General features: G+C 60.5%; 2 protein-coding genes across 6 annotated transcripts; one reads left to right on the top strand and one right to left on the bottom strand.

Annotated features, from left to right (window-relative positions):
• Nucleotides 1–255: 255 nt before the first annotated feature.
• NDUFAF8 (NADH:ubiquinone oxidoreductase complex assembly factor 8) lies at nt 256–2,629 on the bottom strand. The gene is made up of 3 exons (XM_034641338.1): nt 2,469–2,629; nt 2,193–2,303; nt 256–522 (listed from the first exon to the last, which is right to left on the bottom strand). Exons 1-3 carry the CDS (start codon nt 2,550–2,552, stop codon nt 493–495), a joined length of 225 nt encoding a protein of 74 aa, XP_034497229.1. The 5' UTR covers nt 2,553–2,629; the 3' UTR covers nt 256–492.
• Nucleotides 2,630–2,823: 194 nt separating this feature from the next.
• On the top strand, nt 2,824–12,924 carry TEPSIN (TEPSIN adaptor related protein complex 4 accessory protein). Of its 5 annotated transcripts, none has more exons than XM_034641334.1 (13): nt 2,824–2,962; nt 3,967–4,039; nt 4,336–4,427; nt 4,528–4,621; nt 6,669–6,736; nt 6,923–7,001; nt 7,156–7,227; nt 8,106–8,315; nt 9,301–9,478; nt 9,589–9,702; nt 9,778–9,856; nt 10,094–10,228; nt 11,257–12,924. In XM_034641334.1, the coding sequence occupies exons 1-13, from the start codon at nt 2,915–2,917 to the stop codon at nt 11,803–11,805; spliced, it is 1,791 nt and encodes a 596-aa protein (XP_034497225.1). In that variant the 5' UTR covers nt 2,824–2,914; the 3' UTR covers nt 11,806–12,924. The 5 variants fall into 5 exon arrangements, with proteins under 5 accessions (XP_034497225.1, XP_034497224.1, XP_034497226.1 ...); XM_034641333.1 differs by having other exon boundaries at nt 9,586–9,702; XM_034641335.1 differs by lacking the exon at nt 2,824–2,962 and having other exon boundaries at nt 3,993–4,133; nt 4,277–4,427; nt 4,528–5,699; nt 9,586–9,702.
• Nucleotides 12,925–15,078: the final 2,154 nt, after the last annotated feature.

Below are 15,078 nucleotides of genomic sequence, written 5' to 3'. Positions count from 1 at the left end.
CCGGTGGGCTCCCTCTAGAAGGGCAGCCCTCTCCTTTCTTGCCTTCAAGTCTAGAAAAACCACCTGAGTTGGCTCCCCTACCCGTGGCTCTTTTCCTCGTGGCTCTGGTACGTCCTGTACACTGCTAGCTACATCTGGTGGCTCTGTTAAGTTCAGATAAGCTATTCTGGATGAAAATTCTTTAAAAAGTGAGAATCCTGAGCGGCGTGTCGGAGCGTGGCCCGCGCACACTCTGCATACAACACAACAGGGCTCTTGCGTGGTCTGCCACGGTCTTTATTGTCGCTTCATTGTGTCTCACTCTAACCCAAATCGTCACACACACACAATGCACGAAAACCAACTCGCCCTCTGCCCGTAACTCGCCCTGACATGCCCGCTGTCCTTTCAGCTCTAAAACCCTCAGATGTTTTAGACATCTGTCGTTGGGGCTGTTAGCACCAGGCGCCTGGCTCTGCTCCCTCGGGCACGTGCCGCGCTGGGTCGTCCATCCTAAAGGCCTCCCCTCAGGGTCTTCTTGGCCTGGAAGATAAAGGGTTTGGTATGAACGAGTGAAGTTAGGTGAGACTGCAGAACAAGACCACCCCACCACAAGCTGCCTGGCGGCAAACGCCTTACCGAGAGTCTGGCCACGGGTGCCAGCCGGCATGGATGCGTGGCAGGGGGCTCGGCTCCTCGGAGCTGCCACAGGCCAAGGGGCTCTATCTGCTCCGCGGCAGCGTGCCCCCCAAGCCGCGCCCCCTGGACCAAGCACTGCAGACAAGCCCCCCAACACGCACCCACACACACCATGCTCGGTGGTCGAGAGGCAGAGGGCACTTCTCACAGAGAACACTGTGGCGAAGCACCGAAACGCCTGCTCCCCGGGACAGAGCTGGCTGGACAGGAGCCCATCGCCCTTTCTGCCTCCTCACGCGACTCCCCACAAGTGCCGTGGACTACAGCAGAACAGACAAAAACGCGCTCCTCCATGCAAGTCCTCGTGGTGAGAAACACTCAAGCACCTAGTCCCCGGGCCGCAGTTCAGTCGTCTTCCGTGAACAGCTCGAGCACACGGGACGCACACCGCGGGGACGTCTTTATGTGATCGCCGCAAAGGCGAGTAAAGATGCCTGTTAACAGGTAACTCCTAACCACAAAACGTGGTACAGAAAGACCTGTGTGTAACTGACACGTCTGGTCCATGTCTTACACGTAAATTCTTCCAAACAGTAACCCCTCGTCCCCTGGGGAGGGCTGTAAAACAAGAAAGACACCAAGAGGACGGCTGCGACCCTGGATGAACGGCCCAAGTCAGATCCGAGGCTGGTGACGAGGGCTGACTGGCGGCGGGGGCAGGACGAGGCCAGAGTGTCTCAGCAGTTGTAATCACGAGGGAGGTGCGAGGAGATCTCCGAGGCCCCCCGGGGAAGGCAGCTCGTGCACTGTCCTCTCCCTGGAGAAGCAGCTAAGCCACAGCTAGCCACTCCACTCAGGATGATCCCGGAACGTCAGGAAATGACCTCAGGTTCCCTGATTGCTGCCGAGCTCACCCAACTGCCCAGTCTGCGATCCAGTTCTCTGCACCAGCAGCTCCGGAGAACACATCTGGTCACTGGTGTCACGGCCCAACCCAGACCCACTGGATCTGGGCACCAGGCCAGGACCTGCATCGCAGGCAGTCCCCTCCTCATGCCATCTGGAACCCCCATCCAGGTCCCTGGGCGTGTCTGCATCTACTCCAAACCCACTTGCTCCACACACTGTGATTCTTCACTTCCGCTGGAGCTGGCGATATGCACCGACTTTCACTGGCTCGGCATCCGATCCGACAGGGATCAGAAGATGCCTCAGAAACAGAAGGGACGTGCTGTTGAGCGGTGAGAGTCCGTCCGTTCCCACCACGGCCCACTCGGGGCCAGCGACGGCTGACGAGCCCAGGAGAGGGACCTGCTGATTCCCCTCCCACCCTCGGGGCGGTCGGGGGTGCCCTCAGGCCCGGGGCTGTCACCGCGCGCACAGCACACCCGTGGGGCCCTAATCACCCGGGAAGCTAAGACCGCAAGTGCCGAGGCGCCCGGGGTTCGTCTGGACACTACGGCCCGGCCACGGCACCCCACGGACTTATACCCGACACACGCGGGCACACGAGCTCCGCGGCGCCCGGCACCGAACGCACGGCAAGGGAGAGGGCCGGGGAGGCGCACACCTACCGCCGCAGCGAAGCAGCTCCGCAGGGCCTCGAACTCCTGCGCACAGAGGTCCTTCGTCAGGCGGCCGCCTGGGGCCGTGGACGCCTGCACGCACCTGCCGTAGGCTGCTGCCTGGGGACGGGCGTGAAAGGGCGAGGATCGCGGCGGCCCCCGCGCCCGCCGGTCCCGGGGCAGACCCCGCCCGGGCCCCGCCCGCGCCCCGCCCCGCCGGTCACTGCCCCACCCGCGCAGGCCCTTCCTGTCCCGTAGGCACTTCCCCGCCCGGCAACTCCTCACCTCGGCCCCACAGGCCGCTAGGTGTTCGGGGAAGGCGCGGAGGCGGCCTCGCACGCGCCCCCACACCGCTCCGTTCCCCGACATGAGAGGCTCCTCCTGGCACCCATGGGCGCCGCCATCTTAGGTCCATCCTCTTCCGGCGCCCTGCGGCTCGATATGGGCTTCTTCCGCCCGCGGCCTTCCCTGCGCTTCTTGACTGGCCAGGCTTCCCCAGCCCCCGCCCCTCTTCCGGGACGGTGCCCGATCTCTCCGAGCTCTGCAAGTGGCCCCTGGATTTGTCTGTCTTGGATCTGAGACTTCGGATTGGCTCAGGCTCAGGTTGTTTGTCGAAGTCGGCGCCGGGACCCGCCCCGCGCGAGCGATTGGCCATCCGAGCCAGGCGCGCTCGGTGATTGGAGGGGGTCCGGGGCCGCGCCCGCGGGCGGGGCCGGAAGGTGACCGGCATCATGGCGGCCACGCCGCCGCTGCGGGACCGTTTGAGCTTCCTGCACCGGGTGAGTGCGGGCGGCCGCGGCCCCACCCAGCGCCCGCTCGGCCCCCGCCGGGGCTTCCTCCCGGGCTCGGCAACTATGCCGTCCCTCCCCCCGGCCCTCTCCGTCCCCAGGGACGCGGCGTGGGCAGGTCACGCCGACCCTGCGTCTGACCCACCACGGGCAGTGCGGCCCCGGGGACGGAACCCGAAGTGGAAAGGCAGCTGGGAGCCCCGGTTTCTGGTTTCTTGCCCAGCCCAATGCAGCTTTGCAGAAAAACACAGACCCGGAGAATGTCTCAGATAAACCTAGACGGACACCCGGGACGTCCCTAGCCCGGGGAAAAGCCCTGAGCTCGGGTCCCGTCCGTGCCAGGAGCACCGAGGGAGGAGTGGGGCTGGGCAGCGTCCGGGCAACTCAGCAGCTGTGTGTGGGTTAGGGTCCCATCCCAGCGCCGCCCGGAGACGGGCCCTGTCCTTCCTAATCCTTAGCTTCCAGGGGCCTTCAGGCCCTTGAGAAAGACCTCCTGACTTGTAGGAGGCCCGGGTTCACAATCGTGAGCCTTTCTCAGGAAGTGCTCCAAGAAGCGGAGGACGGGGCCTGTCGTTGGTGTGGCCAGGACACAAGCGGGTTCTGCTGGCGGCCTTGAGTTCTCTCAGGCAGGTGTTCACGGGGCTGGCCCCTCAGTTCTGTCAGTGCAGAACCCCCACTCTGTGCCGAGGGTTCTATGAGTCTCTCCAGCTCCCTTTTGGGTCTTTGTGGACAAATAGTGCGAGTAGGGCACGTACGCAGCCTCACACGATTTCCAGGCACCTGTCCTTGGGACCCCGGACAGCTGTGATTCAAACTGTAGTCCATAGTAAGCGCCTCAGGGAGTCCACGTGCTCGTCAGCCTACGTGTCCCTGACGTTGTGTGTCCTGCCTCCTCACCGAGATTCACGCTCCGCCCAGTGCGGAACGAGGTGGGAATGGGTGTCTCGGTTTTAGCCCGGTAACGCTCACTTCTCAGGACCCTCGCTCCCTTTCAGCTCCCGATTCTCCTGAAGGGAACGTCGGATGATGATGTCCCGTGTCCGGGCTACTTGTTTGAGGAGATAGCCAGTATCCTTCTTCGTCAGCCACATGCAGGGCCCTGGAGCAGCTTCTCCTGTCCGGAGGAGGTCCACAGCTCCTTTACTGTAGAGACCAAGCACGGGTGGGTCCAGAAGCCTCATTACTGACCTTACAGGGCCCAGGAGGCCCTGGAAGCCCCAAGCTCTGGAAACCGGGACCTGGGTGGGTGTTTGCGGGAGGACTCATGAGAAGTCCAGTGGCAGGGAGGCCTGGTTCTCTCCCCAGCCAGGCCCTAGTGTGACTTGGGGTCAGCTCGCTCGTTCCCTAACCCAAGCACCTACCAGAAATCTCCCACGAGTCCCTGGGCAGCAGTCAGTGCCTCCTGGAGTACCTTCTGAACCGTCTGCACAGTGGCTCTGGCCGAGTGAAGCTCAAGGTGAGTCCCCGCGCGGCCCCCGCAGACCCTCCCCTGGGTTGGCAGCGGGTGGGTGCAGGCTGCCCTCGGGGCTGTGCTGCCCTGTGTGACTGCCCCCCAGGTGCTGAAGATCCTGTTCCACCTGTGTGGTCACGGCTCCCCGTCTTCCCTGCTCATCCTCAAACGCAACCCCGCCTTCATCCAGGAAGCTGCAGGTACCGGGCACGGGGGAGAGGGCAGCCAGGGTCCCTCGGCCGACCACCAGAGGCGCCCCCCCACAGCTCCGGTCTTCTCCCCAGCACCCCATACTCCAGCCACCACCTTCTCTGACCTGCGCCTTCCTCTTCTGGCCCTCGCTGCACCTGCCGCATGGGGCAGGGGGGCTTGTTTCTGCCTGTGTGTCCTGCCGGGCCTGGGCGGCCGAGACCTGTCCTGCCTGTTCTAGCACCTGGCATACCAGAGGCTCTCTGCAGGCCTCTGTGCCGTCTCCCATGTCACAGGCTCTGTCTCCTTCCCAGGCTGCTCCTCGGCCCCGAGACAGGGGGCACTATGAGCTCCTGCTCCAGAAGGTCTATGGGAGGCCATCAGGAGGGTGGGGCTCTGGCCTGTCGTGGTCTAACTCCATGTTTCACCCCCACCTGCACTCAGGCCGGGGGCTGTCATACATCTTTCTCCCTGACTAGGACTTGGGGGGACGTGGCCTGAGACCTTCTTCTCAGGTAAAGCAGGAGTTCTGGCCGCAGGTGGTCTCGGGGGCACAGCACCCACGGACCCCACCACACGCCCTGAATGAATCTTTGGAAGGGCTTGGCCTTCAGGCAAGAACTGTGCCCACTGAGCTGTCCCTGAGAAGGGAGCACCGGGGGGGGACCGAGTGGCTCTTGGCCACTTGGTGCTCACCGGGGACCCTCCACAGTTACGCAGCACATCCCACCCGCCAGGTGCTGGGATACCCCCCACACCCCGAGACCACTGTTGGCCCTTCACGGAGGGCAGGGCTGAGTGAGGGTAGGCGCTCAGGGCCCGGGAGAGCATCACCGCACAAAACCCAGACGCTACCCCAGGTGTCTGCCGGGGCTTGTGTTTGCCTCAGTGGGCTCCCCAAAACTTGTGCACGGAAACAGCATGCTCGTTGATCTTCGCCGGCCAGCGGGTCTCGGCGGGGCCAGCTGCAGCCCGTGCGAGTCATCGCGTCTGTCCCCGCTCCTGGAGCGTGGGTGGAGCGGCACAGGACGCGGCAGACAGCGGTTCTTTGTCGGCACCAAAGCCTCTCTCACCATAGGGCGACTACCAGTGAGCAGTCTCAGTCCGCCGTGCTCTGAGCGCCGACCCCGGGGGACTGTGCCACTGGCCGTGGGGAGGTGGGGCTGTGACAGCAGGTGGGTCTGGGGCAGGAGGGCCTGCAGAAGACTGCCTCGGCTCACGCAGGAGGGGCCAGGTGCCCTCCCTTGTCCATTGCTGGTTCAGCTTCCAGCCGCCAGTCCTGGCTGGGCCCAGGGGCTGATGTGTGTGCACGCTGGGCCAGCTGCCAGGGTGGAGATGGGACAGTGCCGGGGGTGGGACCTGAGACACGTGTGTGACAGAAGACAGGGAGAGCCTAGGGTCGTTTAATTCTCTCTGAGAAAATCTCATTTGCCACAACTCACGGTTTTTGAAAGATGGAACTTGAAGGCCGTGATAAAGAACGGGGGTCTAATCGTCAAGTCCCTGGGAACTGGGGTTTGAATTGGACGAGACTCACTTGTGTCCCCTCTGGGTGGAGAGTGAGTTGAGGGAGGTAGTTAGGCCGCCAGTGCAGATCTCAGCTGAGAGAGATAGCAGTGGGGTCGGGGAGAGGGACCCCTTGTCACACTCTGCAGTTTGAAACACGGGCCTGGCTGCCATGCACATGAGCGAGGGGGCAGCCAGGGGCTGCAGGGGATGGTGGTGTGGCTCTGAGAAGCAGCCTGGGACAGTGGGATGAGGGGCTCTAGGGGCCCCCCAGGCTTTGGCCAAGGAGCAGAGGTGTCTTGGGGAGCGGCAGGTTCCCCAGGCTGGTGGCTGCCATAGGGACTTAGACCCAGAAGTGATGTCACGTGGGGGGTTTGAGGTCAGACCTGTGCTTCAGGATGCTTACCTGGACCCTGGGCATGCCGGGGTCACCTGCCAGGGCTCAGAGCTCTAGGGGCCCATGGGGGGCCTGAGCTGGAATGGGCTGCAGCTCAGCACGCCCGGGGGGTCAGCAGCACGTGCTCAGTGCTGTCTCTCTGGCTCTGCCCACAGTGTTCTCAGGGCCCCCGGATCCTCTCCACGGAAACAGCTTGTACCAGAAGGTGCGGGCGGCCGCCCAGGTGAGTCCAGGATTCAGGTCAGTCCCAGGACAGCGACGGACATTTGTCCTTCTCCCACCACCCGGGACCCTGGCTCCGCTCCTGCTGCGGGACCAGTTTCCCCGAGCCTGGTCCTCAGAGAACCGTGGGGACGGGGGGACAGCAGCCAGACCGCATGCGCTGAGCGTCCTTCTCCTCCTTGTCTAGCACTTGGGGAGCGCCCTGTTCTCTGACAGCTTGTCGCCTCCACCTCCCTCCCAGCCGCCCAGGGCCTTGCCTCCCGCAGGTACGCAACCTTGTCCGTCCCTGCCACTGAGTTGTCCCTCTGGGGAGGGCTCGGGGTCCCTTCTCCCCACCTGCCGTCCTTGGCCAGCACGCTGCTCTGTGCAGGGCTGAGGATGGGTGGCCACGCTTGCGGCTGACGTGGGCCTTGCCCGCAGGCATGGGCTCGCGTTCCAGACCCCAGAGTGCTCTCCAGGGCTTCGGCTACAGCAAGGAACGGGGCCACGCGGGTGAGTGCTGCGGAGGCTCCCGGGTGCAGGGCTGAGGGAGGGCCTGGCAGCTCAGGCCTACCAAGGCATGGAGGGCTGTCTGGTCGGGCTGGTGTGCCTGGTGCCTGCGGTCTTCTCTGCCCGGGCCTGCGGGACAACGAGGCAGGGCGAGTCCGCTTCACCAGCAGGAGAGAAGCCGGGCTGAGCTTCAGCTGCTGTGGGCGCGCAGCCCCTGGCTCCCTGAAGGGCTGGAGGGCAGAGGGTGCTGGGCCTGGCTGGGACAGAGCAGCTCCGAGCGGGCACGGTGCTGGTCGCGGTTGGAAATAGCCAGCTCGGTGTGCGGGGCGTGTGCTCGAGGCCTGCCGCAGTGGCCTGTGTGCTACCCGTTCTTGTCACAGCTCTCGGACCCCCAGTGCTTGCACTGACTCCTAAAGCAGGTTTGGGTCAGAGGCCTCGCCTCTTCCTAACACGGGGGTGACGGTGGTTGGTCCCTGTAGGGCACTCGTGGGAAAGGGTATGAGCTGCTGAGGGGATTGAGCTCCAGCGCAGGTGTCACCTCACAAGGTCCCCTGCTCCCACACGGGGCCAAGGGGACCTGGGGGCGTGGTTCTGCCGTAAGCTGTGGAGCGCCCAGGCTCCGTCAGGCCTGGGGATCTACCAAAGCAGGATTCCTTGGGAAAGCTTCTGGAAGGACCCAGATCCCCCTTATGGACTCTGTTCTGAACTATAGCTCAGCTGTCTTCTGGAAGGAGCCAGATCTCCCGCATGGTCTCGGCTCTGAACCATGTTCAGCTCTCCACCTTTCGGGCCCTGAGTGGGAGCAGTGCCTCCTCCTGGGAGATACAGGAGAGCATGGGGATGGGACCAAAGAGGGCTGTCACCCTCTCCCTCTGGCGCAGGCTCTGCGGGCGAAGCCTTCCTCTCCACCATCCAGAAGGCTGCAGAGGTGGTGGCCAACGCTGTGCGCCCCGGACCCGAGAGCCCTGGCACCCAGAGGTCTCTCCCACGGGGCGATGCCTACCAGCCTGCCATGACGCCTTCAACCAGCCGTGGTGGCCTGGTTGTTGGGAAGCCACTGTCTGGAGCCCTCCCGGGTGCCCGAGGAAGTGGTGAGACTCTTCTGGGGGCTCTGGCTTTCCTTGCCAGGGTTTGGGTGCGCGGCCCCTCCCTGTTCTCTGCTGAGGGAAGGGGGGCGGTGGGGAGGGAGGGGCAGGACTCCTTTAGTAGCAGGAGCCGCACGCTCCCGGCTCAGGGAGGGAGCCATCGAGACGCGGGGGAGGAAGGCAGCGTGCCCTGCATGGGGTCGGGGAGCCCTGCTCTGCTGCTCCAGCCACGCCTCAGAGGCGGCGTGCTATCCCATGCTCCCTTGGCCGCGTGGCGCCCCCACAGAGCTTTTCACCGATTTGGTGCACGTTTACCATGGCCTCTACGGTGGCTTCCTTGTCCTATAAAGGTTACATGCAGCTTATGGACTCTGCTTTCCTAGCCTTTTGCCAGTTGCTTGGGGTAGAAATGCAGGTGTGACAGTCCCAAAGGCTCCCTGTGCTCAGATACGGACCGGGACCCCAGCCCAGCCGCTGCTGGTTCAGCCAGGACAGCAGTGACTCCGGGGCCAGGGCCAGCCCCCACAGCACGCACGTCCCACGGGGGCAGCAGACAGCAGCACAGGGTGCGTGGCGAGGAAGGACAGCGGAATGGGCGTCAGGGCGATCTGTGCCTCTGCCTCTAGCAGAGGCTTCTGGGAGTTCGGCTGGCGTGAAGGAAGAACAGCAGGACTCCCTGAGAACTGAGTGCTACCCGGTCAGGCCCTGCACCTCCTGCCACGGGCCGGCACCCGCCCTGGCCTTTGGTGCCCGGTGCTGCTGGGTCTGCATGGGCTGGCCTGAGGGCAGGCGTGTCCCGGGCCAGTGGTCCCTGCCCTGAGCCATCCATGTGAGGGGTGCTCTGCTCTGTCCCTTGTCACCTCGTGCCTGGTGTCTTTCTGGAGCTCAGGCCCTTCCCTGGGTTTCCTGGTTCAGGTGCCTTGGGGAGGGCTGTATGAGGTGGGTCAGAGCCCCCCCGCCGCGATCTCACCCCCAGTCTTGTCTCTCACAGTCCTGAGACCCCAGCCTGGGCAGGCTGGAGGGGGCTGGGACGAGACAGACAGCAGCTCCAGCTCCCAGACTTCCTCCCAGGAGAATGGTGACCCGAGCAAGGCCTCGGACTCGGGCAGTCGGTCGGGCAGTGACAGCCCCTCAGCAGCCAGCCAGGCACCCAGTGACCTGGCGGAGCGGTGAGTGGGCACCATAGGGCACTTTCCTGGTCCTTTTTCGGGTCCCAGCCTGGGTGGAGGCCTGATGTGGAGGGGTCTTTCTCCAACCCTGACTGCTGTGTCCCCAGCAGGGTTGAGGCCATGACCCTGAGTGACTGCCAGCAGGAGCAGAGCCTGGTCCAGACCGTGACACGTGGGCCACGTGCCTTTCTGAGCCGAGAGGAGGCACAGCGCTTCATCAAAGAGTGAGTCCCCCACCACCCCCGCTCCGGGCCCCCAGCCCACGCCCGTGCCCCCCCCCATGGCTGCCCCTCCTGCAGGTGTGGATTGCTCAACTGCGAGGCTGTGCTGGAGCTGCTGACCCGTCACCTGGACGGGCCCAGCGAGTGCACGCAGATGGTGAGGCCTGGCCCACGGGGCGGGTGCGTGCGGGGCAGGGGAGTCGGCCACCGTGGCTGGTGGCCTCCTCAGTGGGGGTCTGCCCTGGTCAGGAGGGGGAGTGAGTACGGGATTCCAGGGGGCCGGCCATGGGGCTTCCCCAGTTTGGGGCTGCTGTTGGGCCGAGAGGAGGAGGGGAGCTGGTCCGAGGGGCCTCCCTCCTGGGTGGACCCTGCTGACCTCCCGTGTGCCTGTCAGAGAGCCCTGGGCGCCATTGCATCCCTGGGGTGCACCGACCTGCTCTCCCAGGAGCACATCCTGCTTCTCACCCGGCCACGGCTACAGCAGCTCAGTGCAGGCAGTCCTGGACCTGTGACCAACAAGGCCACCAAGGTGGGCAGCAGCCGGGGCGCAGACGAGTGGATGAGGGGATGTGTCAGGAGTCCCACTTCTGTTCCGTCCAGCCTTTCCCAGTCTTTCCCAGACGCACTTGTATAGCCCTGCTCCTTGCTGTGCGGGACAACTCGCGCCATTAGAACAGCAGCTGGGGTCCCCGGCTCATGGCACTCCAGGCTCGCTGGCTTCTTCCAGTTCCTGGAACCTGCCCGTTCACCTGCCTTACCGCTCTGCATGCAGCTCCTCCCCACTTGGCTCAGCTCACAGGCAGCCTCCTGCGGGAAGTCCTCCTTGCTCGCTCAGTTGGATTTATCTTTCTGTTCTCCACCCTGGGTCACAATTCATGGGTCTGTGCTTGGCTCCCAGATCCCTTCCTGGCTCCTGGAGGGCAGCAATGGTTTTGTTCTTCCAGAGTCCCTTTTCCACTCCGCCTGAATGGTGTGCAGGCCACCTGACTCTCTCACTGGGGACCCTCTGGGCAGCGCCCCGCACTTGGCCCCGGCACATCTCTGCCTGTCGGCATCTTTGGCTTCTCCATTCCTCTGTGGCCGCAGGAAACTCAGCTCCTTAGTTCCTTGTCTTTCAGTTGTCCTCCTTCAAAGAATTAGTGACCCAGTGACATGAGCCCCAGTCACAGTGGGATTTCTGGGGATGAGAAGGCAGGAGGAAGCCTTGTGTGCAGCAGTGGGGAAGGACCAGAGGGTTTAAGGCCCCTTCCTTCCCTTGGCGTCTGTGCCAGCTGCTGGCGTGGCACCCGACAAGGAACCGTCTCTCCCCGAGCTGGCTCGTCATGCAGCCAGGTTCACCGACAGGGAGATGTCAGCTGTGTAACAGCAGGCGTGGCTGTGTGCGGGTGCAGAGGGTATGGCGGTGTCGAAGCAGGTGGGGGGATGACAGGAGGAGGAGGTCTGGGCGGGCAGCCGAGCGGCCTGCTTTCTGGGCAGGGGTGCTTGGGAGGGGGGTGTCTCTGTGCCCCCAGGGGCGCACTGGAACCCTCAGTCAGTCCTCTTTCCTTCCTTGTCCAGATCCTGAGGCACTTTGAAGCCTCCTGCCGACAGCGGACCCCTGCCCGGAGGCCCCCGGCTGAGCCGGGCCCGGCTGCTCTCCACATGGGCCCCTCAGACCTGCTGACCGACACCATGCCTTTCGCCGGGGGCCAAGCCTTTCTGCAGCCTATGAATCCCACTCTCTTCTCGCTCCAGGGCTCTGCACTCCCCCCTCCCCTGGATGGCTCTTCCCTCTCAGTCTCCGGGGATGCTGGGGAGGTGGAGACCAGACTGGTGGGTTCCAGAGAGCATGGGGCCCCAACTGAGTGGAGCCCGTTGGGCACAGGCTCCCCAAAAGGAGAACCAGAACGTAGCCCAGGGCCCAGCAGCTGCCTGCAGAGCCTGGCAGCCAGTAGCAGCCACAGCTCTTTGTTCGCTGGAATGGAGCTGGTGGCTTGTCCTCGCCTGGTGGGGGCCGGGACTGCCACAGAAGAGGCCCCCCAACCCCCCTGGACGTTGTCACGGAAGGTGGCAGCCAGAGAGCCTCCTGGCCCAGAGCCGTCAGCTTTCCCATTTCTTAACTCATGACCTGGCCAGCCTGAGCTACGCGTGGAGTCCTCGGGGCCTCCGGCCTGTAACTCCCAGGACCCCATGATTTTGTGCTGTTCCGTTTGCCCACAGCCCCCATGTCCCACCAAGGAGTGGTTCCCCTTGGGCGTCTGTGGCCGGCCCTGCTCTCCCTCCAGCTGCTACCCTTCGCTCACAGAGGACGAGGTGCAGGCCACTCACCGAGCCGATGGAACAGCCACTCGTCAAGCCTGGGTGATAGGCTGGAGTCTGCGAGGTAGACGGAGCCAGGTGGCACTGCGCAGAGGAGTCTGCGGGGGCCAGCTCCCAACCCAAAGACAGGCTCCCCGTTTTCCTGCAGGAGAAGACGGACCCCCTCACACTGGGCCCTTCTTGTGGGTGTGGTGGCTGCGCAGGGAGAGCCGTGCTGGTTTCTAGGCAGAATTAGGAGCTGGGTGGCTTGTTCAGATAGGCAGCTGGGGGCCCGGACTGTTGGGTCTTCTGCTATGCAGCCATATGTGTGGCCCCATCTGCAAACAGGCCCCTCTCCCCATGGCCAGGGGGATGGGCAGGGGGAGCCATGGGGCAGAAGGCACAGCACGTCCTGCCTAGAGGGGACAGGAGGGGAGGCCTGGCTCCTCAGAGCACACTCACAGGTACCAGGGAGAGGGGCGTCCAGCTCCTCTGTGGGGGACGGGTTAGGAGGAGACTGAGCCCAGGCCATGGCCCTTGCCAAGCTGCTCCCGTTTCCAGGTGACCACCGAGAGGAGGCTGTGGGACTGCCTCAGTGTCCGCCCCCCCATGTCTCCCTTACCAGAGGCTAGCCGTTTGGACTTGAATCCCCGTAGAGCAGGCAGGCTGACAGCAGGGCCTTGGCAGTGTGGACCTCAGGGTCCCCTGGAGACCCACTCCTGCCTCGCAGAAACAAGGCTTTGTGTGGATTTGGAACTGTTGCCTGGGTCTTTGTTTTTGAGCTCAGATCGCTGCTCCCGTGGGGGTATAAGCAGCCGAGCCTCTGTCCGCAGTGCAGATGACTGAACGCGCCACGTGTGGCCCCCGGAGTTATGGCTGCTTCCTGCAGACTGCCCGGGGCTCTCACACCACCTGAACGTCCTAAGTAAACGCAAGTGTTTGCACAGAGCTGCACGGACGCTGTTTTTTTCTGCGTGTGCGCGTTTCGGTGAAAACAGCATTAACGAGGGGCACACTAAGAGGACTTTTCTGACAGCAGGACAGGTATGATTTCTTAAACGCTGGGGAGAACGCCCCAGTGGGGTCGTCTGGTCCTTTAATGTTAACTGTGAGGTTTTAACTGTGAAATTAAGTGTCTTAAGCAGGTGCAGGGCTCTTCAAGTTTTCTCATCCCATGTGACTGTCAGGAATTTGTCTTGCAAGGACTTAGTCCAGTCCACAGAAGCCTGCTGTCTGCAGGGTCTGTAACGATACTCTGTCCTTCATTTCTCACGTTGATGACTTTTTCCCACTCTTTCTTGGTTAGTCTGATGAGAAGTTTGTTAATATTTTTTTCAAAGAACTAAATCTTTGGTGTTATTTATTTATTTTACTGTTTTTATGTTCTGTATTTCATTGCTGTCTTTTATTATTCCTACTGTTTTGGGGTTATTTTTTTCCCTTTTTTTTTTTTCTAGTTTCTTTAAGGTGGAAGCTTCGATTATTGATTGAAACCTTCGATAATTGATTTGAGACCCTTCTTATTCTTTTTCTTTCTTTTTTTTTTTTTTTAAGATTGTATTTATTTATTTGACAGAGAGAGACAGCCAGCGAGAGAGGGAACACAAGCCGGGGGAGTGGGAGAGGAAGAAGCAGACTCCCAGTGGAGAAGCCTGATGTGGGGCTCGATCCCAGGATTCTGGCATCATGCCCTGAGCTGAAGGCAGATGCTTAATGACTGTGCCACCCAGGCGCCCCTGAGACCTTTATTTTTCTAACATTAAAATTTTAATGTTGTGAGTTTCCCTCCAGACACTGCTTTGATTGCATCTGTTGAATTTTGATAGTTTTATTTTTTCTAATTTTTATTTATTTATTTTAGACATAGAGCTAGGGGAGGAGCAGAGAGAGAGGGACAACCAGACTCTTTGCTCAGTCCCACGACCCTGAGATCATGACCTAAGCCGAAATCAAGAGTCAGTTAATTGACTGAGCAACCCAGGCACCCCTGATGATAGTTTTATTTTTATTTAGTTCAGAATATTTTCTAATTTCCCTTGCGATGTCCTTTTGTCTAATGGGTTATTATATGTGCCTATTTATGTTATTACCCTTTTAATTCTGATTTAATAAGAACATGTTTTCTATAACTTCAGTTCTATTGTTCAAGATTTGAAACTTTTGTTGAAGTTTGTTTTATGGCCCAGAATATATAGGCATCTTGGGGAATATTCCATGTGTGCGTGGTCTAGAGAACTACAGACCAGTATCCTTCGTGAGCATAGGTTTGGTTTTTTTTTTTTTTTATCCTCAACAAAATATTAGCAAAATGAACCCAACATTATATAAGGTTGGGGCGCCTGGGTGGCGCAGCAGTTAAGCGTCTGCCTTTGGCTCAGGGTGTGATCCCGGCGTTGTGGGATCGAGCCCCACATCAGGCTCCTCTACTGTGAGCCTGCTTCTTCCTCTCCCACTCCCCCTGCTTGTGTTCCCTCTCTCGCTGGCTGTCTCTATCTCTGTCGAGTAAATAAATAAAATCTTTAAAAAAAAATATATATATATATATAAGGTTAATATGTCACCATAAGTGGAGTTTATCCCTGGGATGTAAGGCTGGTTCAACCTCTGAGTATCAGTCAGTATAATTCATCAAATTAATACACTTATGAAGAAAAATCATGTTTTATGCAGAAAACACAAGAGACAAAATTCAGCATTTCATTCATGAAAAATCTTTGCTATGAGAAATACAACAATTTCTTTCACCTGGTTCCAGAGCTAACATCATACTTAATGGTGTAGGACTGAATGCTTTCCCCCCAAGATTGGGAACAAGGTAGTTGTATCCATTCTACTTCTGTTCAGCATTATACTGGAAGCCCTGGCCAGTTCAATGAAACAGGAGGAAAGGGGGGGCAAATACTTTGGAAGGGGAGCTGTTATTCACAGACGTTACTGTCTATAAACTCCCATAGAATCTACAAAAATGCCTAAGACTGATAGTGGGTTTAGCAGGGGCACAGGCTACGGGGTGAATTATACTACCAACTGTATTTTTGCATACTAGTAATAACACCATATACTGAAAGAAGTCAATGAAGGCCTAAATGAACCGAGAGGTAT

Source organism: Ailuropoda melanoleuca, chromosome 13, assembly GCF_002007445.2.
Source record: "Ailuropoda melanoleuca isolate Jingjing chromosome 13, ASM200744v2, whole genome shotgun sequence".
Classification (NCBI taxonomy): Eukaryota; Metazoa; Chordata; class Mammalia; order Carnivora; family Ursidae; genus Ailuropoda; species Ailuropoda melanoleuca.
The sequence above is the reverse complement of the archived record's forward strand: the minus strand, read 5'-3'. Positions and strand labels throughout refer to the sequence as shown.

Coding starts and splice junctions, on each gene's coding strand:
- TEPSIN (XM_034641333.1), top strand. CDS start 2,915: ATGGCGGCCACGCCGCCGCTGCGGGACCGTTTGAGCTTCCTGCACCGG. Junction 4,622..6,668: donor CTTCATCCAGGAAGCTGCAG/GTACCGGGCACG, acceptor CTCTGCCCACAG/TGTTCTCAGGGCCCCCGGAT. Junction 6,737..6,922: donor AGGTGCGGGCGGCCGCCCAG/GTGAGTCCAGGA, acceptor CTCCTTGTCTAG/CACTTGGGGAGCGCCCTGTT.
- NDUFAF8 (XM_034641338.1), bottom strand. CDS start 2,552: ATGTCGGGGAACGGAGCGGTGTGGGGGCGCGTGCGAGGCCGCCTCCGC. Junction 2,304..2,468: donor TAGCGGCCTGTGGGGCCGAG/GTGAGGAGTTGC, acceptor GCCCGTCCCCAG/GCAGCAGCCTACGGCAGGTG. Junction 523..2,192: donor GGAGCTGCTTCGCTGCGGCG/GTAGGTGTGCGC, acceptor TTTATCTTCCAG/GCCAAGAAGACCCTGAGGGG.